At 41.0% G+C, this 23,704-nt stretch overlaps 1 protein-coding gene across 1 annotated transcript in view; it reads left to right on the top strand.

Annotated features, from left to right (window-relative positions):
- Positions 1-3,885: 3,885 nt before the first annotated feature.
- The window catches only part of T265_14305 (hypothetical protein), a gene marked incomplete at both ends in the record, with an annotated part of 32,353 nt that continues 12,534 nt past the window's right edge, over positions 3,886-23,704 (top strand). The window contains 3 exons of the mRNA XM_009173056.1: positions 3,886-4,215; positions 10,338-10,543; positions 21,040-21,240. Coding sequence (XP_009171320.1) covers positions 3,903-4,215; positions 10,338-10,543; positions 21,040-21,240 — 720 coding nt within the window. The remainder of the gene's footprint in view (positions 4,216-10,337; positions 10,544-21,039; positions 21,241-23,704) is intronic.

The raw sequence follows: 23,704 nt of genomic DNA, 5'->3' as shown, positions 1-23,704 counted from the left end.
TACTAAGTTACGGATTTTTTAGCTCAGTATTTCCGATAGACATTGCTGACCTACTGCATCCCAAAATCCTCGCGCCGTAAACCAAAATGTAGATTACCTTTTCGTGACTAGTAAAAAATGTGTAAGGCCAAACAGACTCCAATCTATTGGTGCTTCTACCCATTGTTTTTCAGAACTGTACAAACGCCTTAGCCGATTTCCTTCTGTCTATTCACACTCATTCAAAAACCTTGTATCAGCAACTTGATGAATTGATTTTTATAGACTTTCGTGCCCAAAACTGGAGCTTTTGTATCTCACCGTGCTGGGTACGAATGCAAAGCTTAGACTTTTATCCGGTCTGCAGTCGAATATTGTATTATTCAGGTGTTTTCCGTGGATGCCCACAGGCATGTTCAAACATTAGGACATTAGGACATTAGGACAGTGCTACCTAGAACATGAATTCGGTTTTTATTTTATATGCCCGCAGGCAACATCCCTCATGGTCAGTTTGATCATGTGGAGCTGAACACCCCACGTGGGTATCGTCGAAAATGTAGCGTATAAGCTCAGTGGGAACGTGGCTACTATTGGCGACGACAAAAAATACAAACTTGAGCTCGAAACACTAAATGAAAAAAATAGTATGTTGGCGATACAACAGTGTTATTTTGTTAGGAAGTTGATCAACTCCGCATGAGATTAAAAGACGTCGTGCATGCTCATAACCACAAGTGTGCGATAAGTGCAGTATGATAGTTGTGGTGAGGTGACAGTTTAAATGGCATGCAGTAGACCACATTCTCACCACAAAGTGGAAAAAATGAATCTCAAAAAATCAAGGCCGCATTGTGGTGCTCAAAGACTGTGTCCTGCGTAAGGAAAAAATGTAAATTACAGGTGAATGAGTGCTAGTTATATACGATCATCATGTACATTACCTTGATGAACGATGCAGATAATCTACCTGTCACATTTTCTCACATAAACCAACCAATGCCTTCACCAGAAAAGCATTGTCACAAATAGTAATTAGTCAATAATTATTAAACGGTGATTTAAGATTATACTGCGCAATCCAAAAATTATCTTATTGTTAATTGCAGCTCTACTCATAACGCCGATTTTGTATACCAGAAATTTGTTGGGTCAGGTTGTAGCTCTTCCCACGAATGGGGAAGGAAAAAAGGTTGATATAGTAAAGTAAGTTATATTTTTTTAGGAGAAAGGAGCTCAGGTTGTATCAAAAGTGCCAAATTTTTTATGTCTTGCGGGCTAAGCAATCGTCACATCAGAAATAGCCGGTGTTTTAGAATTTGCTCGTCGGCTTTGATGACTTAATCGCAGCAAGAAATGGTCCCAAGAAATCTGCACACAAAAAATGAGAGGCTAGCAGAACGCCCCTGAGAAAGTGAAAGTTTATTGGGCTGTCGATCTTCCAGTCTGACAACGGAAGTTTTTATAGTGAATTGCTTTTACTGGTCAATTTTCGCTTACAGAAGCGCTTGGAAATTACCTTTGATTCTGAGTCGAAAAATATAATTTTTACTGTACCTCACACTACACTATGCCTACTTTCTCGATTGCAAATTTTAAGTATCATTATCTTCGCATTCGACACATTAAGCCTACCTCATTTCAAAACATCAAACATAGAGAAAAAACCATGTTGTTTTGTGCCAGTATTTTTGCGGCCATTTCGTACCGTAGTAGATGTCATTTCCGCCTGAATTTATCGAACGGATCGAAGTCCCTGGCAATATTGACAATATTTCTGAGCTGATTATATCGCTCAAATGTAAACATATTTCCCCTTATGGGTACGCGCTGCATTCACATAACAAGTTCACCTCGCCTTTTGCCCGGAAGGCATCCGAATCTTTACGTAACAAAGGATATGCCGTACTCATTAGCTCTAATAAATGCGACACTAATCCATTGCTTAGAAATTTTGTGGTGTGCGTGCCAGAACAATTCTGTCACAACGGTTGAAGTGCTTTTCAAAGGAAATTGATGTTATTGCAAATTAACAGGCGATGAATAGTAAAATGTGCCGCAATTAGTGACTATTTCTTCAAAGACGGTGCAAATATCTGATAGAAGAAATTTATATATATCTCAGATGTAAAAATTATCGTTGGTAGCACTGCTCGACTCGGAGGCATAGTTGATAAAAGCCTGTCATTATCGACTCTAAGTGATATCATTCCTACACTGCAAACGACAAAACATGCGTTTAATTTTGAAACCATATCATTTTGACTGAAAAAAATAAAACAAAAAAGACCACGATGTAACAATCGTTGTACATTTGCCATGGTATTTTTCTGCCTATGAGAAAGATAATTCACTAATTTTGCGATTCCACAGAATGTTGATGATAAGCATACGTCCACTATCATTTATAAACTCCCAGGTTGATCACTACAAACTTCATAGACATCTCTATATCTTGTTCAATACATGAACATTTTAAAAGAAGCGTTGAAACAGGGCTCAGTTTAATTACGGAGAGAATTCCCATAACAGGATGGATCATGGCTAAAATTGATAACATCGGTCCAGTTAGATAGAAAATAGCAAGAATATCCTCAGTACAAGACATATTTTATCAAAAGGATAGCACTACCAGCAGTAAAATAACAAGGGACAGAAATATCATGTATACTCTTCGTGGAAAAACAATTGGCACAAGGTAGCAGGATCAAAATCCCCTGCACGACCAGGTGAAACGGCGGTTAGCTAATCCATTTGAGATATTTGGTGAACTTATCTGATTAACTCCAAACCACTTATCTTGCTCGTTTTACGAATCCGTATTGCTTTACCCTTGTTTTTTACTAAATTTATTAGCTGGTTCTCTGTGAGCCTAAACTACACACACACTTAACAAGAATTTTTCACATTTTGGGTCATTCTTCTGGCCTTCTTGAAAAGGCAGACGTGTTAAAGCCATATCAATGCACATGTGATGCTTCCAGCTGGCAATGCTCGGCAAAAATTCTCCGGGTCTAAAGTGGCGTCCTTCCACTAAAACCCAGAAATACGTTAGAAAAAAGACGAAATCTCCGGAAGACTGCCTCTTTTATTTTTCCACTAAAATGTTCGCCAAACGCATCTCCTGAGCAGCCCCAATTATCCCTATCCGTCCCAAGTATTTTGGCTTCAAGCATACATAATTTTACATTGCTAGATTGAAGTAACGATTAAAAGATTCCCGAAACTCTTTGGTCCTACTTGCTTCTTGGAAAATTGGCTTCGTGTTTCTTCTTGCAAATATACTTTCTCCTGTAAACTGTATCCGAAACACTATATAGCAAAGATGTTTACACTAAATAACTGGTATGTGCCGTGTCTTTACCTGCAAACTGTGACCGTTTATTGTACACCACCTTGACCTGTGTTTTGTGTCTAATTTACGGAGTATCAGGAGAAAGTATCGCGGGTGTAAAATGAAGTGTCCACACGAGTTCTGTTTTGTTTACGTCTGCAAAATAATTTAGACCAATTGTCAGTATCATTCAGATTTTGCAAAATGGTGTCTGTTTAAAAGATATTTCCTAAATCAAAATTACAAATGCCTTTAGCGCAATCTCATGGGTAAATGCGCATTTTAAAGCTGACTGACATCAAAATCGGAAAACGTTATAAACAGTAATTTGATTCTATCGGTAAACCATTCATTATATCGCTAGAACCAGATTCACTGTTCGGTTACCGGTGTACGTGCAGTCTCAAAAAATGTACTTCAACGTTTTTCCAGGACGCGCCCCCGTATTCGGACAACGACAAATATTAGCATTTCTGGCATTGTACTCACTGATACCAGAGCGCTGCCGGTTGCTTGCAGGTGCATACGATATAATGGTATGCACAAGGGTGTTTCTTATATCCGACGGCTCAAACGTACCAGAAGCAGTATGGTGGCGGAAGCCATGCGTAGCGCATGCTCAGGGAACTTTGATTGGAAGTCTTTGGTTGCATTGCAAATCCTAGCAGCGTCTTCACTGGCTCTCTCGCTTGACACTAATATACACCAAGATGGAGATTTGAAGTTGGTGGACGGGCCCTTGCCTACGATGGGAACTCTGTTGGTGTTCCGTGGCTACGGGTGGGGTCGTATTTGTGATGACCATTGGACCATGAAGGAGGCTCAAGTGGTGTGTCGACAGCTGAAAATGGGATACGCACTGGAAGCAAATCGCCGCAATCATTATGGGTCCAGAATTTCAGGTAACTAACGTAGCACAACGCACAAATATTTTGAAAGCATTTATTTGCTGAGGAATGATTAATAAATAAACCATCGAAAACCAGTCAGAAATTAGTGATGTAAAAATGAAAGTTTATTCAAGGTATTAACACCCTAGGTTTGTCCCCTTTAGCTTGCGATTGAATGGTGTATGACCTCGTGTTCCAAACATCCAAGCATTCAAACCTTGATAAAATAGGCAAAACAACAAAACGAACAAATAAACAGTGCCGAAATGTGGAATCACTTAACCAACCAGCAAGCACTTTCGTAGCCGTCATTTGGAGCTTAGGAATGAATTTAAAAAACGGTACAATGTAGTCCATCAGCTCAGTTATTCAAACTCAGCGACTGAATAAAGCTAATGCACTTCTTAGTAAAAATCAAAGTGGTCTCTGGGGATGTCAAATTAGAAACAAGTTATCCAGTATTCTCTTTAAAAAGCTAGGAAGCAGGTGCCCACGTGTGTGGCGAATATTTATTCCTACACGTAGCCTCAGGGGCTCTTCCTCAAGACTCATTAGTGTAAACAAGAAAAATAAAACAGAAGAAGCTTCCTGGAATAAACCCATTAAATTTACCCAGTCAGAGAAAAACAGTCAAATTTTGAACTATCACCGGGTCAAAACAGTAATTTCGGTGGGATGCGCTAGCCCCAGTAATGCCGATTAGATACTTCAGAAAGTAAATTTAAGCAACAGTTAGGCTAGGTCATTTGTCTGGATCCAAATTCCGCAGCGTTATCAGCCCCCGGTTGGTAGTCTAGAAATGCTTCTTCGGAACAAAGTACACAACAAAAACTTCACAAATGCCAAATAATGAACAAAATTTAAGTAACATCGTTGTCCTTTCTGTACTCAGCTCACAAAAAATATACATTAGATACATAAAGTGTACTAATTCACCTGTGTGGTATATCTAGAACCAGAAATGGTTCATTTGAGTGATGCAAAATACGTTGGACGGGCAATCCATATACATGTTTTGCAACTTAGTGTTTCGGTTCACAGTAGTCCAATGAATCGGTAACACATGGTTAGTTATTTGTGCCTACTCAGGACAACGCGTTCCTGTTGGTCGTGAGGGCTTTTAACTCTTCTGCGGTTGGTGCACCAGATAGACCTCTTCTTGCCCCTTCAAATTTAGTGACAGACAGCATGAGAAACACCTGGTCGAGTATATTCCGAGAATATTTTGGTGTAGGTGTCATAAAGAGGAGGGCCAATTTAGAGGCGCTTCATGGTCATATCCAGTCAGTCACTCAGTTTTCTTTTAGTAGTGCGCCTTATTTTCCGGACATTTAATATGTAAGACTAATTTGTTACCACTATTCCCTCGCGCAAGCTGGGCGCAGCATAATTATTATGTTTAAACAGCAAGAAGCAAGCAAGATTGACAGTTTTTCCGGATGCTTTTGACGGCAATCCAGTGACTGTTCTGAATGTCTCGACGAATCAACCCGCCTGTCAGGACTTCACAGCCATGGACGACTGAAGTCTTCCAAAATTATGTAGACTCTTCAAAATAATTAAGCCAGGAAAGCAGTAGTGTCTTGCATGTAATGGCGATCTAATTACTAACTTAAAAAATGTCGCAAGAATTTCAAATGAGAAATAGTTGACTTACCATCCGTTGCATTTGCTGTGATCAAATCAGAAAGCGTTGCCAGATGTCCTGTGGCTGACACAGGTCATGTGGTTTTGCGGAAATTGCATCCTCTGCATCTCATTAAACTCATTAAACCTTCTGCTCATCTTTGTTTATTATTGGCCTCCGATAAACCCCCAAGGCTTTATCGTGACGAAAATCTATGCATTCAAAAGAAACTGGGTTCGCTGAGACTTGCATGGGTTACTCATGTGGTCCTCAACTACGATAGGTAGATAACACAAGGTATTGTAAGGTTGTCCCAGCTTTAGCAAGGATAAATATACATTTATTTATTCCTTCTGTAAGTCCCACTGGCAATTATAAGAGTCTTATTTGCCTTGAAATTAAAATGATCTAAAAGCACATATATGATTTTTGGCTACTGAATGGATCACACTCAATTGAAGTGGTTCAAGCTTTTTGCATACACAGGACAATCTCCGTCCACTAATACCAGTGAAAGGAAGAAGGCCTTCGCTGCGGAGTTATTTATTGGGAAATGCCAACTGACCGGTTACAGACAACTGGTCGTCACGTTCCTCGTGCAGTGTTTGTAGATTTGGAACCGACAGTGGTTGATGAACAACGAACAGGGTCCTACCGACAGTTGTTCCACCCAGAGTAGATAATTAGTGGCAAGGAAGATGCCGCGAACAACTATGCTCGCGGGCATTACACTGTTGGGAAGGAAGTGATTGACCGTGTGATAGATCGTGTTCGGAAACTGTCAGATCAGCGTCAAGGTCTTCAGGGCTTCCTCGTATTTCAGTCATTCCGCGGTGGGACCGGATCGGGTTTCACTTCCTTGCTGATGGAGCGACTTTCCGTTGATTATGGGAAGAAGGCGAAGCTAGAGTTCGCCGTCTATCCAGCTCCACACATTGCGACGGCTTTTGTGGAGCCCTACAACTCAGTCCTGACAACACACACGACTTAAGAGCGCACGGATTGCGCTTTCATGGTTGACAAAGAAGCTACCTGCGACATCCGCCGTCGTAACTTGTCCATCGATCGTCCAACGTACACAAACTTGAACCGTTTGATTGGGCAGGTGGTGACCTCAGTGGCGGCCTCGTTACGCTTCCATTTATCCGCAGGCCAGCCTCCCGGATCCGATTTAATACAGCATTCAAGTGAACTGCGTGCTCTGTTTTCGAACCGCTGTACACAACGATATCGTCTCCGCACACGGAAACATTCTGGAGTCCCTTCGTTACACGAAGCACCAAGCGCCGGAATGTGAATGGTGCCCCGGACAAAGTAAACGGCATTCGTCTATATTGATATTGGGTGTACCCAACAGCAAACGCCGTTTTCCCCCCATCCTCCTCCTTGATAGGTAGTTGCCAGTATCCGGAGCGCAAGTCGGACAAGGTAAAGTATCGGGAGTGCTGGAAGGAATCGAAAATCTCTGCAACCGAATGCACAGCTACAACCAGATTTACGGTCAGTTCATTCAAGCGCCGGAAATCCACGCAAAATCTGTATTTTTCGCTCGTCTTCTTTACAAGCACAACTAGGAAATTGTACGCACTATTGGCTTCTTCGATTATACCATTCTTCAACATCTCCTGAATCTGTCTATGGACCTCCTCCCGTAGATGGAGTGACAGCGGGCGGGGGCCATAAGGTTCAAAGCGTTCTGGCGACAAAGGCATTCCGCGTTCACTCCACGGGCAGAAACCAAACGGATCCCCATCGCCCGTGTAAAGTTCGGAATATTCCTCGACCACGGACCGTATTGGCGGTACATTACGAGACGGAAGTTTTCGGATACACAGCTCACCCACAAAAGTGCCCGGGTAACCTTCAAGCTTTATTGCGCCATAATTTGTCAGCAGCTTTCCGTGCTTTAGGTCAATCACGGAATCTTTGCCCTTGAGAAAATCCGCCCCCAATATTGTCTGCTCTACGTCTGGGCTGATCAGGAACGCGTGCTGCACGGACTTGTCGCCTAGGCGTAACGAGTGCATTGACAATCCGTCAATCTTCAGTCGATATCCACCAACAGCTCTCACGGATAGCGCGCACGGTCTGCGTTCAGCTTGGTACCCTCTTCGCCTCAGTAATACGCCCGCTTCTATATCGATCGAACTTAATTACTTTTCTCGCCTACCTCAAAAATGGCTTATATGGTAGCTTGTGTCAGTGGGCTATTCGCGACCCACCCCGGAAAAGAGGAGGACTCTAAAGTTTTATTTTGTACAAGTGATCGTGTACAGGGACACTGATTCTTCCAGTGACCCGGCTTGCCACACATGTAGCACCGGCTGGTTCGAGCGTGCCTCCGCGATTCCGTCTTCACGGCTGCCAGCTGTTCGGCGAGTTGGTCCACTCGGGTCTGCAGCTCCTCCACTGATGAACGATCCCTTTTCTCCTGCGACTGCAACGTGGCGAGTGGTGCCGCGAGCAGTTCCCTGGTCAGACGCACCAGCTCCTCCACATTCAACTGGCCAGTTGCTCGTGCCAACCGCAACTGGGCACCAAGCGCAGGCTGCGCACCTTCGACGAACTGGTCGGACAGCAACTAGTGTCTCGACACTCCAGCCCCGGCAAAGCGCGATCCAACAACTGCTGCAGGCCAGCGAAGAACACGGTCGGATCAGATCCAGGTGCCATCCTGACGGTATGGAACCGCCTCATAGCCTCCTGACGATCGGCCGGCGTGTCGAACTTCGCTACACAGTCCATCTTCTGAGGGCCTCTTCTGCCCGCATCCAATGCCGCCTTCGCCCGGCCCCTGAGGAGAGTCTTGAGCGCCGCCAACTTACCCCGATCGGTCCCCAGCCCGGAAGCCTCCGCAAACTCCTCAAAGTCCTCCAGGAAGGTCCGAACATCCGAAAATCAAAGGGTTGCGGCCACGGGATTTTCATCTTTGTTCTGGTCACAGCACTAAATGAAAGGAAGAAGGCCTTCTCTGCGGAGTTATTTATTGGGAAATGCCAACTGACCGGTTACAGACCATTGAACAGGGAAGAAAAACTCACCTGCACCTTAGTTACAAAATCTGGACACTGATCTTCTCCCGAACTAGTCTTCTTGAACTTTCCTGGAGATTCATTGACTCCACTCATTCTTAGGTCAAATTCAAGCAAATGTTACGTTACAAAGTCGCGCATTCCGCAACACCAGCAACAAAAACCGCTCTATTCAGAAGCACAATCAAATATCAAGCAATCGCACAATTTTACTTTAGAAAATTAGTTCGTTTGAAAATACGCTTAAGACCTAATATATCCAACCACGTCCACTTCAACGAACATATTAAAATGCAAACCTTACAAACCTTATACTTCGAATTAGGATTCTTAAGTTTCTTTCACAAGATTTATTTGTAGATTTTTGTAGAAATAGCTCTAGAGTGTTCCGCATGACACAAGGACGAATGATTCCCATGGGCATTAGTTTTATTCTTAGGCTTTATCCATTCGTCACAGCCTAAAACACTAATGGACATCTCAGACCACTCGATGCACCTGCCTTAGGCTTACAAACCCATTACGTTTGCATGTTTTTGAAGGTCTTGTCAGCATTCCTGTGTGTCAGACTTATAGTTCTGTTGGAGGTTTCTTATTCAGTTCATCGAAATACAAAATTGTTCAAAGTTTTTTCGCATGATTATCCTATTTGTTCAAAAATGCATGTGTTGTTTTGATTATTCTATCCTAATAACGATGACATTTTTCACTCGTTTTGTCAGTATTTAAGATAGAAGTATTATACATTTTGAAGTGTATTTACAACCGTGGTTCGTCAACTCTACAAAGGTGTCAACAACGCTAGGTACCACACTGCCAATTGCTTTTTGGGAATTTGTGTGGAACAGAGATGGCTACCGTAATGTGTGTGTCACCGGACGTCGACAAAAGTCTCATCTTCGAAACTTGATATATTTGCTTCAAAACAGACGCATCACTCTAGTCTGTTGAGTAATGAGCTTGAAGCTTTGATCGATTAAGTAAATTTTGCACCACACATGTTTTCTCACTACGTTGGTGTGAATGAAACTGACCACGTGACAGGTGGCTACAGAGTTTTCCAATGTTGAGGAAGCGGGTTGCTTAAAAATTTTTGATAAATCTGCAAACTACTTCAACAGATTTTATAATAGTGAAAAGCAAATTGTGTGGGCTACTTTTGAAGTAAATATTCATGATACGATTCCAACACTTGTTGGTCTACGCCCAGTCCTATTTCAGGTTTCAGACTGTGAGCGAAAGAGTCTCAGTTTCATTGGCACGTAAGTGTTATACAACGGACAATAAAATGTTCCACGTGGCGACAGTTATTAGATAGGCAGGATGCATCTCTCGTGAATCAGGAACATTTGTAAATTCCGCACAATTACGGCACGAATAAGTAAATAGAATAACCGCTTGAAATATATTTGTTACCAACTCTGCACAGATATTGTCCGCATAAACACGCATTTCTATGCATTAATGTCTTCCAGCTGCCTACCTGATGGACGAAGTACGCTGTACCGGAGCGGAGAATCGCTTGACCGATTGCCAGTTTGCTGGGTGGGGTATACATGATTGTAAGCAAAATGAAGAAGTCGGGGTTAAGTGCGCGTATGAAGCTCCCATTGTCCAACGTTCCGTAACAAACCCACTGAGCATAAAGCTGAGGGACTCCGAACTGATGCGCATGAGATCGGTGAGTTCTACACTATTTTGTGCTTTTATTTAATAAAATAGATTAACTCGGTGGATTTTTGTTCATTTTCTTACCTCGCTGTTTGCCTTTGAGCGGTAAATCTTTTTACTATGAAAACATAGTTACAAAGTTAAATGGAAATATTTTGTTCCCTCGTAAAAATGTCAAGGGCAAACTCTTGAACGAACACAAGGACATGTTCAGAAATTTTGCATAAGCCAAACCGATGTTCTTCGCCTGAACAAAAGTAGAAAAATATTATATTGTATCATCACCCCTAGGTTACTTAGCCTAGCTGATGCTTGGTTCTTCGTGATACGTCGACATCGATGGCATTTTGTGGTATCGCAATTAATTTTCACAAAAGGAAGCTTTTCGCAACGTTGCTGAAAACCTTTAACTACCCATGACCGAATTCATCATTCTTAAGTCATATCAGGCGGGTTCATTCCCACGATTTATAACATTTTGCAACTTGAGACATGAGACGGCCTTTGTACAGCGCAGTCCGTTGAGGAGCATCAAAAACCGGAGATGTAGTCTAGCCTCTTGTGAAAACAAATTTAATATGCAAATGAGAGTATTTGTCGAAATCAGCCCAATTTGAGTTCAAGCAGAAAATGAGGTTGACGGAAACCTGGGGTAGCACTAACACTAACTGTTTCCGTAAACTTTTGAGTGGTTTCCCCTGTAAAAAGCTGATCATTTTTCGTCACTTGTGTTCATGCCTAATGTCGACATTCACATGTCAGTGTTGACATTCGTGAAAAAAGCTTCCGCAGCCAAATGGACCACCAATTTTATCACTGTGCTTGAGTAAATAATACTAAGCGACTTTGAAAATGTTGCATCAGATTTTCAGATATCTCGTTAGCTTTCTTTTTGGTCGTGCTGTTTTTCCGCTCAAACTTTTGTTTTTGGCCTCTACAATCGGTTTTCCAAAGAAAGCGAGTTTGTTTGTCTCAGCTTGTATCTGGAAAAGAAAACCGATGGAATAGTTCAATACATGAACCATCTTGAATTCACCTCAACAATAACACAAAAGTCAGATATCGTTTAAAAATGTCACACCGGTCGCATTCACTTTTTTCCCTCGTCGTGTGAGATCCATAATTGCTGGAGCCATTTTATGGAACCTGTGATTAGTCTCACACACCTTCGGGTGGCCCATACTTTGCCCTTCTTTAAAATGAAACACATGCAAAGTAATTTAAACTTAAGCGGAAATTACTTGAAACACAACAATGTTGCTTCGTTCTAAATTGAGTTGTTTGTGTTTTGTCAAGTGCAACGTTTGTTCTACCTGTCGTCCACAGTACGTGATTGAGTGTTTTGCAAAACAAGCTTTATTCTGTCAACCCTAATGAAGTCTCATGAGGGTTCCATATTAGTAGCAAGAAACCGATTTGGCACAACCAAAAGTATTTTCGCGATTATCAGCCAGGCGACAAAAATGTCGAATTTTCTGCTACACCATCCAAAATCATTTGTCATGTTGAATCCCGCTTCTTGAGGTCAGAAGTTGTCACAATATTAACGTTAGTTTTATGTAGCCCAGATGTAATGTAGATACATATAACGGTCTCGCAGAAGCAATAAAATTTTACATTATTTAGTTCGATGGAAATGTTTGGTATTTTCAGTCACATTTGCAGTAGATTGATCAGCATTTTTTACCTAATTTTTTATTGAAACGCTCTCGCAATTCTAACGGAGTATTCTGACATAAACGCAGTGGATTTGGACATCAACCCTGGTAAGTTAGGTGTGTCTAGGCGGAAATTGTTGTTTATTCTCGGGAAGCTTAGCCGGCTGATTATGTGGATGAGATAATTTAAACAGAAAATAAGCAAACATTTTTCTCTCCAGATCAGCTTTTCTCAGGCTTCCTTCTTGAATAGAAATGTTTCCACTCATTTTCGGATTGTCTTGGGATATTTTGATTACAATTATTGTCTTTTAGGTCTCTGTATCTCAACCTTCTTTTCTATCCAAAGCGCTTGAAAGCAAACGGAGATACTACAACAGTGGTGGCTATCCAATGTGGTGGCTAAATTTTATAGCAACCAGATCTATAATACCGACACGATCTTTGAATTCGAAATGCAGATTCACGATAACCAGGTCTTACGTCTATCAATCTTTTGCTTTACCAAAAATATTAACTAGCAGGTAATTCATCCCCCAATCTTTATTCTCTGGTTCTAAATTAGTCTTATTATTTTTTGGTTCACGGCTACCGAAGATGTAATACCGGAAATTTAATGATGAGGCAACCAAATGTGTCTGTCTGATATTCTGACTACTCCAAAATATGCTGTTTTAATGATCCTGTTGTAGCTCATATGGCCATATTTTAGTTCACACAACTTAAGGTGATAATATGATAAGCTCGTTTTTACCTCATTTGTAATACTTATGTACTAGAACTTGTTGTAACCTCTTCTTGGGTCTAGATGTAACGGAACGCCTGCTATTGGATCAATCTCAAGGGGCACTCTTTGTCTCTCTGTGTACCATAAACATCTGAGTCCCCTGAGTGGTTTGTGTAACCACTTACTATTATCCATTTCTAACTTACACACCCAACAATGACACATGCAGCTTACTACGCCCTTTTTGAGTGTGGCAGCAGGTGTGTCCTATCAATGGGGAAAGCTCACAATTCGATGAGATCCATGAGTTGATCATTGACTTATACTTTATCCTTTCTAGTCACATGACATCTCTTTGAATACTCACTCTTCCCTTTCAAGTTTCACCTATCACTTAGCGATATTCTGAACAAAAGTTGTAAAATAAGGATTGTATAAGAACAATGCAAATGTAAAGTTTTCCTCTGAATATTGTCCACTTTTATTTTTCACGCGGAAAATAAAACACCGTGTCCTAGTATCCTTGAATTATTTACTTCTTTAGAGGCTAAATTTCACTACTAACTTTTAATCCGCACTCAAATCTGTTATCGTAATTCCAATAAATCTTTGATAAAAAATATTTAAGATCCATTCCCTGTAACTTTAGCTGGCTTCTTGTGTGAAGTTGCCAATACGAATCTCAGTGTTTCGAAGTTTGGTACATACAAATAATTATTAAAGGCAAATAAATCTAGCAGTCATTACTTGATGTTTCAAACTGACTGCTGCTTCTTATGAGCATTCTGGTTCAGCTTATGAGATTTTCAATGAGAAAATTGTTGGCGTTACTTATAAGAGCAAATATCACATCTATAAAATTCATTTATATCATTGGGAAGTGAGGACTGTTTATCTGTTTACGAAAAGCGTTGAGTAAACTAACAATATAAATGTCATGGTTGAACAAATTGAGTTCGTAATAGATGAACATGCCATCGTGTTTGATGGTCTTCAATATACAACCTGCATCTTATTTCGAGTACAACTGTTCCGTCAGATTTATTGCTTGCTTTACCGTTGTTGATAGGTGGTAAAAGGACGGTTTTATCATAATTCACCCCAGGTGCCCCCGCGAAAATATCTTATTATAATTTGAACCAGCTCATCCAGGACGTACACTACTTAAAATCACTGGTTATGGGTAAATATTTGATACAGAAATAATCGTTGTATATTTGATTAACATTGAAACATGATAGTACGTACAAAAAAAATGAAATAAGTACTTCTGCTACGCAAAGTTATTCACTGGTAAGCTATTCAGTCGGCAACGTTCAGCTCAGGAATTTCTTCAACTGATTTACTCACGAACAAACACAAACAACTGATGGTTCTATTCATCCCGAAGTATAAGGTCCATTTTGCAATTCGTAATTTCTTTTTATTTTGGGCATGGCTACGGCTTTGTACGGCAAAGCACAAGACTAAATCTTATGCTTTGTATTTTAGGTTGTAGCATAATGTTAGATTTGTAAGGTATTCTCTTGTTAGACACAACCAATTATAGTAAGACGGGCAATCAATTGTTTCACGTCACTAACGTCTCACTCCCATTTCGCCGAGGTCTCCGTTAAAAGCTAGAAAAAAATTTGGTCTCTTTAAGTTTTCATGTGCATACTTCAGAGGATTATACATTGATGATGCAAGTTTGTATGTTGCGTGACACAATTTTGGATGAATTTTTAATACAAACATACATTTATGAAATTTTCAATTACCAAAGCTCATCTTTGCAGACCTAATGAGTGGTTTCATATCCTAATTCGACCAATATTTACGTTTTGCAGGTTAATAAGAAATGCATGGCTGCATATTTTGAATTGACGTGGCCATCGTTCCTTATGACTAGCATGCTCTGGGGGGGATAAAAAGCCTTGGGTTTTTTGTTGTTGTTCAGAGCTTTTGAAAATACGACCTCCACATGAGTCTTGTTTCAGAGTGAATTGTAAGGAAACTACACGTCAACTGAGATCGCCTCTATCCTAGTTCCGGGTTATCAACACCTACCACGACGTCTTTTGTGGGAACTCTTGGGTTGTTTACTTATGGGTCAATATTGAGGCTTGCACAGTATGACGCCTAAAATCCACAGCTTTCATTGGAGGCTCGACTAAGTGACTGAGTGGGTAACGAAGTTTACCTGGTGAGACTGAGCATAAGCAACGAACCACCAAATCTTGTCGTCACTTGATATTTTTGAAGACATTTTCAATGCACATCCAGAAAGTTGGAACGGTCCTCCAATGTAAAAATTGAATGGGTTATAGCGCGCAGACTGCAGTAAGAAGTGAGATAGTTATCATCGCAAAAGTTTTCAAGGGCGTCCGACAAGTATCTTAATGTATCTCTCAGTTTGCATGCTTTTGGCAGGGTTATCAACTAGTGGTGTACTCTTGGTTATCAGTGGCACTCTCGGTACACATTTGAAAGTGTCTTTGAAATGTCTGCTTTAGTGATGGTTTTGAATCAGTGAAATACGATTTCCTGCCTACATTCCGTTCGCTGCTACTTCCTCCCCATGTCATTCTTTGAACTCCAAGGCAAAATAACCTTGCTATGCAACCTGCTAAACTATTCTAACAGCATTCGTGAGAAGGTTTAGCATTTCCAAGACGCTATAAGTACGTGGAAAACTCGAAACCAAGTCTCCTGGTATTGAGCATATAAAGCTAGGATGTGGTCACTGCCTTTAGAATTGTAACTTGACGGTATTCAAAATGATATGAGGTTTTTGTTGATTATTCTTCATTATTATTTTTATTAGCACACAGAATCAGACGCGGCTCGTGATATGGACATCACGACTAAAGTAGTTTTAGTTCTAAACTTTGAAATGAACCTCAGAACAAAAGACGACCTCTGGGAAATCCTAACTGCCACAAATAAGGAGGTGGGGTGGATCAATGGCTAGGCGCGATTGTACTGATTGGAAAGTCGTGGTTCGAACTTTAATACTCCAGCTCAGTTTCTCCTGTCTAGGCTTCTTCACCACCTGGCAGTATCCCAGCCCTCGTGATTTCTTCGTGTATCATAGCAGCTAGGCCCCGAAAGGGTGTTACCGCTGGACGAATGTTTTCTACAGGGAAAGCACCGTTTAAGGATTTTCTAGTGTTTGTTACATTCTGACAGTGCGGAATTGAAGTTTGAGTTTCCTCACACTAATGTCACAGTTAGTCACCAATATTTTACACCCATTGTACTAGATAAAAATTACGTCACCTCTAAACTAGGGAGCTGTCGTTACCTGCTACATGAATTTTCCTCCACAGGAGTCTATGTGTATTTTTCCCCAGGTCAGCATACTGGAAGTTAATATAACTGTCTCCCGGCAGTCGCCTTACTTTTCGGAAACCTGTTCAAATGAAGTTTGGGTAGAATAATTCACCAGCAGTCTTTAAGTCTTCTTCAAGACTCAATCCTCACAAATCCGAGAATATCACATGGGGCAATACTAAATGTATGGCACACATGTGGAACTGAAAAAAAAACTAGCACCATAAAGAAGGCACCATCCTGTCGCACCTGCTTTTGCTTAGTAGTAGAAAATAAAATAGAAAAGTCGAAGCTATAAGCACTGCAACAGCTAATATTTTTATCACATCCAAGGTACTCTTGGAGGAGGAACCACAAGGTCGAAAGTTACCTGCGACTCGTGCGAGAGCGTACGGAAGGGTCAACCGACAGCAGTCACAGGATTGCTTTGCATTGGTAAACTTCCTAAATGCACAACCAACACGCTCACTATTATAGTTCAACGTTGTTTGAAGAAAATTTCATGGCATTTACCTCACAAAAGGACGAAACTATACCAATAATAACACTATAATAGGCTTGAATTACTGAAGATAAATATTGCCTTCAGGAGGTTTTCGGCGGATGCACAAAGGCTTATAGGTTTTGGGATTGTAAGTGTCCGGCTTAGCTTTTTCTAAATGGCGTCTAAATACGTCTTCCTTAGACAGGGTTACTTGATATAACATCTGAGACAGGCGACGTTTTTGATGACGTTTTTCTACGCAGCACAAATCTAGATGAGTTTTGACAATTCACTAATATTCTAGTGGAATAGAGAGCTTCGTAACACTCTTACCAAGGCTTACCTTGTACAGTCAGCAGCAACCGAATGACAGAGGGTCGCAGTTCGTATAGCAAAACGGTCCGGCAAAAGTTCGTATGGCGCAAAACACAAGTCCAGTGGTAATCATGTTTGGATCATCACTGTTTGTTTACACGCATCAAAGTTCCGTGATCATTGACGTAGGCTTAGGGGAATATATAAAGATGTATTAGTGGTCGCCAAGATTGTAGACACAAGATAGCTCGAATCAGAAGATTGACAAACAGAACAACCTGTTTAACTAACCACAAATTTGATAGATATTAAGCACATCCTCCCCTGCTGCATTCTGATCAACTATACTCCTTTTCTCATTTACACGCTCCGTTTGTCTGTCTTGCGGGAAACTAGTTTGGAAGCATCTTTCTGAAATTCTGTTCGGTATTACGACTGTCAGTTACTGCCTTGCAACATTCAGGAAGAAGAAAAAAGAGCAATAAATAACAGCACATATGTAAAGCTTCATTACAATTGAAACAGATACTTCAGATAGTGTAGTGAAACAATGTGGAATCTCTTGAGTAAATACTGGTCCGAATTTCGGGTCACAAGACATGTACTTCGAAACTCCGGAAATAAAAATACACAGCTGTAAACTCGTCATCAATAACAACCATCTAATCAACCTATAAGTCTGTAGGCTGTTTTTGTGCTATGAAGTTGAACGTTTTACAGTGCGAGGGTCCTCATTTAAATAATCGAATATGGTATAACTATTATTTAAGTGCACAGTGTATTGACAAGACATACCGGGACAGGAAATTTCATGCTTTTTAGGATTGCCAGACTTCAGTAAGTCTTAAAAGGCCTCCACCAATGACGTGAAGAAATTGTCAATGATACTTACTGACGTATACAACGAGCACACTTACTTGAGTCTACATTGCTGACTAAACACTATTTTATACTCACGAATTTTAAAAACCGAAGTTGCTGCAGTCCGGTTTTGCCAATATCTGAATTACCTTGCGTTGTTTTTTCCATTGCGTAAATAACTAAACAAATGAACCACTACAGTTCATGTTGAAAAAAATGGCTCCAAAACTTAACCATCTTGCGGGAAAAACTAATAGTAAACTGTTTGTTTTCCACCGGATGATCACTTGGTTCCGAAATTGGTACGCTTATTTTTAAAAAAAATGTTAGCTGGCTTTATACCTTGATCCACACATTGGAAGTTCGCATTGCTCCATGGCAGCAGACTATTCTTTCTGCCGGAGATCGGCCAAAGCATTTATTCGCTTCATCGTCCTACGACAATTTACGTGGTCTTACCAACGTTCCACCAAAACGCCCGTTCAGCAGCTGCGTTGCACTTTCCCACAAATTAAACGCAACGGAGTGTAAAGTTCTCGAATGAAATTTTAAAACCTTTCGCACATGTCGGTTTTTTAGTGCGACGTTATTAGTCTAAACCACCTATTTTCCTTAATTTCTCTGTATAAATATACTGATCACAAAATGTGTATTTCACCTATTCGGAGTATAGGAACCAGGGCAATTAAACCCACTGAAGTGAGCGATGAATAATAGTTTTATTCGTACAGTAGTGCACACGCAACAAGTGATGTGTTCTCACCATATACGATACATATATATGATCATATATCATCATATATGATGGATGATATCTGTTGGATTATTGAACGGTTAAATCTTCATTCCGGTCAGTGTAGGCAGTTCTCTTATATCAGTAAAATGCACAAGCGGATCAAGGTGTTACTCTGCCTTTCATTCAGTGACATTGCAACAGGTGGCTTTCCGCACCCTAGCTGTAGGTCATTACCACCCGTTCCCCTGCAATGAAAATTAAAGTGCTGAGACATTCCTTACAAGAAACTGTCAGCACAATAGCAAACAGAACTCCCCACGATTTACGAAATCCCATGGCTTCAGCATAGCAGCCGTGTAGAAAATCCAGCGATAGGATAGTTAGAAATAAGTTTGCGGTAACTACCGTTAGTCAGATTAAATTAGTCAACCACGCTGCTTCTTCAGCAAACTGTGACAAATCGAATAAAAATATGTCCAAAAATTACTCTACTTTTGGGATGGATAAACCCGCTGGTTTTCAGTGTAGGTTAATCAACTTGGCAGTGCCCTCGGACTTTCCAACATAGATGGACATCAAAAAAATATCAAACCTTTATTCGAGTTTCATAATTTCATCGCTTTCTGAAACCAAATGGGCGTATTACTTCATTTGGGACCAACCAACAGGTTTGGCAGAATCAGTCGTCTGTCGCTCTAGTAACCACATTTTAGCATCCGGCTAAGCACCATCCGGCCATGTGGCATACGTACCATGGAGGAACTGCTTCGTTCAAAACAAGTGGCAATTTTTAATATGATCCTGACTAATACGCTGTTCATAAGGTGGCTGAAAATTCTTGGACAGCTCACGATCGGTTTCAACCCTCTTTAGACTCACCAAGTAGGCGCGAACCACGAGTTCCCGACAAACTGTTTTATTTGAACCCAAGTTGCACAAAATTAATAAAATACACTCATTTTCCTGAAAAAAAAATCGGTTCTGATGAGGGCCTCACCTAGAATCAAGCTGCATTTCTCGTCTATGTTGGCTAACTGGTGCCTTATATTCAGTTGCTTGAAAAAAACATAAATCAGAGATTCCGCTGGGTTCCAGGTGAGTCATCCATGGAAACGAAATTCGTATGCAAATGAGTGTATTTTGCTAGGATCATGACTAGTTGGGAGAATTGCTGATGCCTCACTCATGCCTCGGCATCTTTGATCGTCCGAACCAAACGGTCGGTTCCCTTTCTCGTTATAAGGGACCACAGGTCTTCTAAGAGGACCATTACTAGACTACCGTCCCCATATGCGTAAAATCAGGATAAAGCGAATCACTATGAACATTGATAGGGCATAAAGCTAAAATAATTTTAAGTAATTACATACTAGTTAATAAAGCCGCTCTTTTTGCCCTGCACCTTTCAAAATCACCATACCTTCCGGGTGGCAAATGATGTCCACAATTCCATATCTCTTATAATGTAGGCAAAAGCCTAACAATTTGATTATTTTTACTGCGGGAAAAAATGTATGCAGTCAAAACTGACTGGCAAATAGATCAAAATCATCCGGGTACCTGAACAGTGCTAGCTATTAGCAATGCTGTGGAATGTAGGTAGCTCGGGTGCGCTACTTGGTTGCTGGTCTGTTCGCTCAACCTTGCACTCCCGATGACACGTCAATTGGTGATGAAACATGTGCCATCCAACTGCCAAGCTCGGCGAACAGACCAACAACCAAACACTGCTAGTTCCTAAGCTAAGCACTGGGAATCTATAATTCTGAAATTTCTCTATGCGTTATATTTCTGACACATATCCCGGGGTTCTTGATGTTAACATTACAATGTGCGATACATCTGTGTCCAACAACCAACACTGCTAGTTCCTAAGCTAAGCACTGGGAATCTATAATTCTGAAATTTCTCTATGCGTTATATTTCTGACACATATCCCGGGGTTCTTGATGTTAACATTACAATGTGCGATACATCTGTGTGGGGATCGGATTCTTGGTCTTAGTTTTGCAAAAACACTGCGCTTAGTAACAACCGGGTGTATGTTGGAATAATTTTAAACGCTGTCGCATCATTATGTTCATGGGTGAACGTTCTAAAATAGGAAATCAATGAGCAATGTGAAATGTGGGGTAGAGTGTTTATTCAACCGCATAGGCCCCTGATACATTTGGGGATGGGTTTTCAGGTAGGTAAATTTTACGAATAGACGCAGGAAACATCATCTTCAATTAGCGTAACACATGTTTTCCTTTTGGTCTGCCTAGGGGATAATAATGTAAAATGACCTGCATTTGTATAGAACTTTGTGGTGTTTCGAAGCTTAACATCCCAACCATGGGTGACTGTCGAACAAGCAGCATATTTATCTTTATCTCCTTGCCGGTTCAACGGTTTCATTCAAATTTAGATGGGCATTACTCTCAAGAAACCGCGATTACCATCAGACATTTCAGCACAAGCAGAATTGAAGATTGCCAGTTTCTATCCCGTAATTGTCACATTGGAAGACGGAACTATGGGATCAGTTTGTTCAGACCATTTCCGCGGTGCCGAAGCTATAGTATTTTGCCACCAAATAGGTTTGGGAAGAGGGGGGCGCGTTATTCCGGTAAGTCCAGCCAGTTTAATCCTTTTTATTAGTTAAATATACATGGCTTAAAATTTTGATAATAAAGATGTAAACTGCTTGATGTTTCCTGTGTTCTTTTTTTTAGAAAGACTCAAAACACCGTTTGAGGTTAGATCATTTTTATGTTAGGCACACATTTTATTCCGGCGTTCATGACTCAAAAACCTATTTAGGTGATAAGTTCAGGCAAATTATACATGATTATCTGTTGCATGGGTCCGTTTTACTAGAGCCTAAGTCCGGACATGTCTGTCACACTGAAAGATATCGGCAGACCCCACAGCCTGTACGCAATTTAGCATGCGGCTTGCGAAGACCTGCATGTGAACCAAACTGAACTGACCTGATAACCTGCACTATGAAGCGCAGGGTCCCAATAATTGGTCCTGTGTTATTATGAAGAAACGCAGAAACATCCGTTGCAACTTGATGAGCATCACCGCTGTACTAAGCCGGTAAATCCACACTGAACTACTGTTTGGTTTAAGAGACTGTAGGTTACACATGGTGTAGCGAACAGCGGTCAATGAATGGAGAATATTGGCTAAAAAACTTCGAAATGCGCTGTTTGAGAGTTTTAATGCAGGATGCTGGTGGTTAATCAGGTGGTCACTGATCTGTTGGCAGTTAGCTTGCAATCGGTTAATTCTCACTCAAAGGAACATCGTCAGTGGGCATTTCAGCGGGAACCCAATTCACCCAACCGTTATACCAGTCGACTGAGGACGAAAATCCTCGAGCCGATTGTCGGGCGCGACGAACGTGTCAGCCAGCACACCTGATCAACTATTAGCTGACGTTCCCGAGTTATGTTTCAACACATTGACAAATGCAGAATGATATCTCTTGCGGTCAACATATTCAGTGCACCTCTGAAATTAGCGTATATTTCTATGTACGGAACCAAGATCTTGCCGCTGCTTGGAAGATCAGCGAGTATGACTTAAGCTTTGGATATATTTTCCTGAATAAGCATTCAGTTAGTTGTTAGAAGATTGTAACCATGAGGTGGGGTGTGGTCATTCAACTGGAGTCCGGAGTTATTATCCGTAGGATGTGCACAATCCGATTTCTGAAAACTCATCCAAACTATTATCAAGTGCGTTTTGACGTTGCTGGGTTGCTGAAATATTTTTTGTGTGCTTGCATCAGTTAATCAAAAGCCGTTTTTGCAGTCGGACAACGCACTGCGCATAGGATGCAAAATGGGTTATAAGCTAGAAGCTTTGGGAACCACTGCCCTAGATGCTAGGTAAAGAATGAAGGAATCAACGCACCAAGTATCACGATTAGGACAATCCAAGGGAGACTGAAGTTACCGTAACTCTGTGTCGTGTGCCATTTTAGTGGTAGTGTGTTGTAATAATGGAACACTATTCCATCGTTCACCGAGCTCCACCGGGACAAAAAAAGCTAGCTAAAGCAAGAACGAATTGACTGGAGACGCGTGCTCCATAATCGACGCGGTTTTACGAACAAAATAGTCCTTTAAATATATGAGGACGGAATAGTTGTGGATCTGTGCTGCGTTTACACATGCCACTGTACGTGTTATGCCACAAAACAGTCAACGGCATGTGGTACGATAAATTTCCAGCAGGTTTGGTCAAGTTAGCAGAGTACTAGTTAAGTTCTGATTTTTCTCTTTTTAAGAGTTTTCTACAACACCTCTGGCGACGTCATGCAACTTGTTGAGATAGCAACCATCTTGCTTTGTACACCAAGTGTTTTCTGAGGCATCCAGTGCACCAAATCTCATCACTTTCGTAACAGTATCATGGACTCCCCATACGTTCTCTAATATCGCTGTTGTACTTTGCCAAATAGGCGCCAAACTAACTAGGTGCAGTAAATTAGTGGTACAGTGTATACAGCGTTATGCGTTGTGAAATTTTAACAAGGTCGACCTTAGTCGGAGCAGTAACACAAGATTCCTAATAGGATCTGAGTGGTCTGATACTTTTTGACAGGGACGTTTTCCTGTCAGTAAAGTCAACCTATGCCGAAAATTCAAGAATCACTTACATCTGTGTCATTTTTTCTGAGAGTCGTGAAAATAGCACATCTTGAGGAAGTAAGAAAGTCTCAACCAAGGAAAATTCCGACCAGTCTTTGGACTTATATTTGGCCATGATTGGCTGATCACTGAGTTGACTGTCTTTCACTTAAACACACAGCGCCATTCAAGGGACAACGCCCGTTTTATGAATGAGAGATAATGATATTCGGTTATAAAACAAAGAAAAATTGGGATAGTTTGGATGGAATGGTGTACGGATAATAGAAGTACACTCCTCAAAGGATACTAATGATGCCTGTGTTACGCTGGGTTGCTCAGCAGCTTTTATGGAAATATTTTTGGTGATAATTAATGGTAGCGGAAGCGGTAAATCCGTAATATCATTTAGTGCCATCTCCCCAAGCGTACCCAAAGACCATAATG

This window comes from Opisthorchis viverrini, assembly GCF_000715545.1.
Source record: "Opisthorchis viverrini unplaced genomic scaffold opera_v5_177, whole genome shotgun sequence".
Lineage (NCBI taxonomy): Eukaryota > Metazoa > Platyhelminthes > Trematoda > Opisthorchiida > Opisthorchiidae > Opisthorchis > Opisthorchis viverrini.
This window is presented reverse-complemented; position numbering and strand designations above follow the sequence as displayed.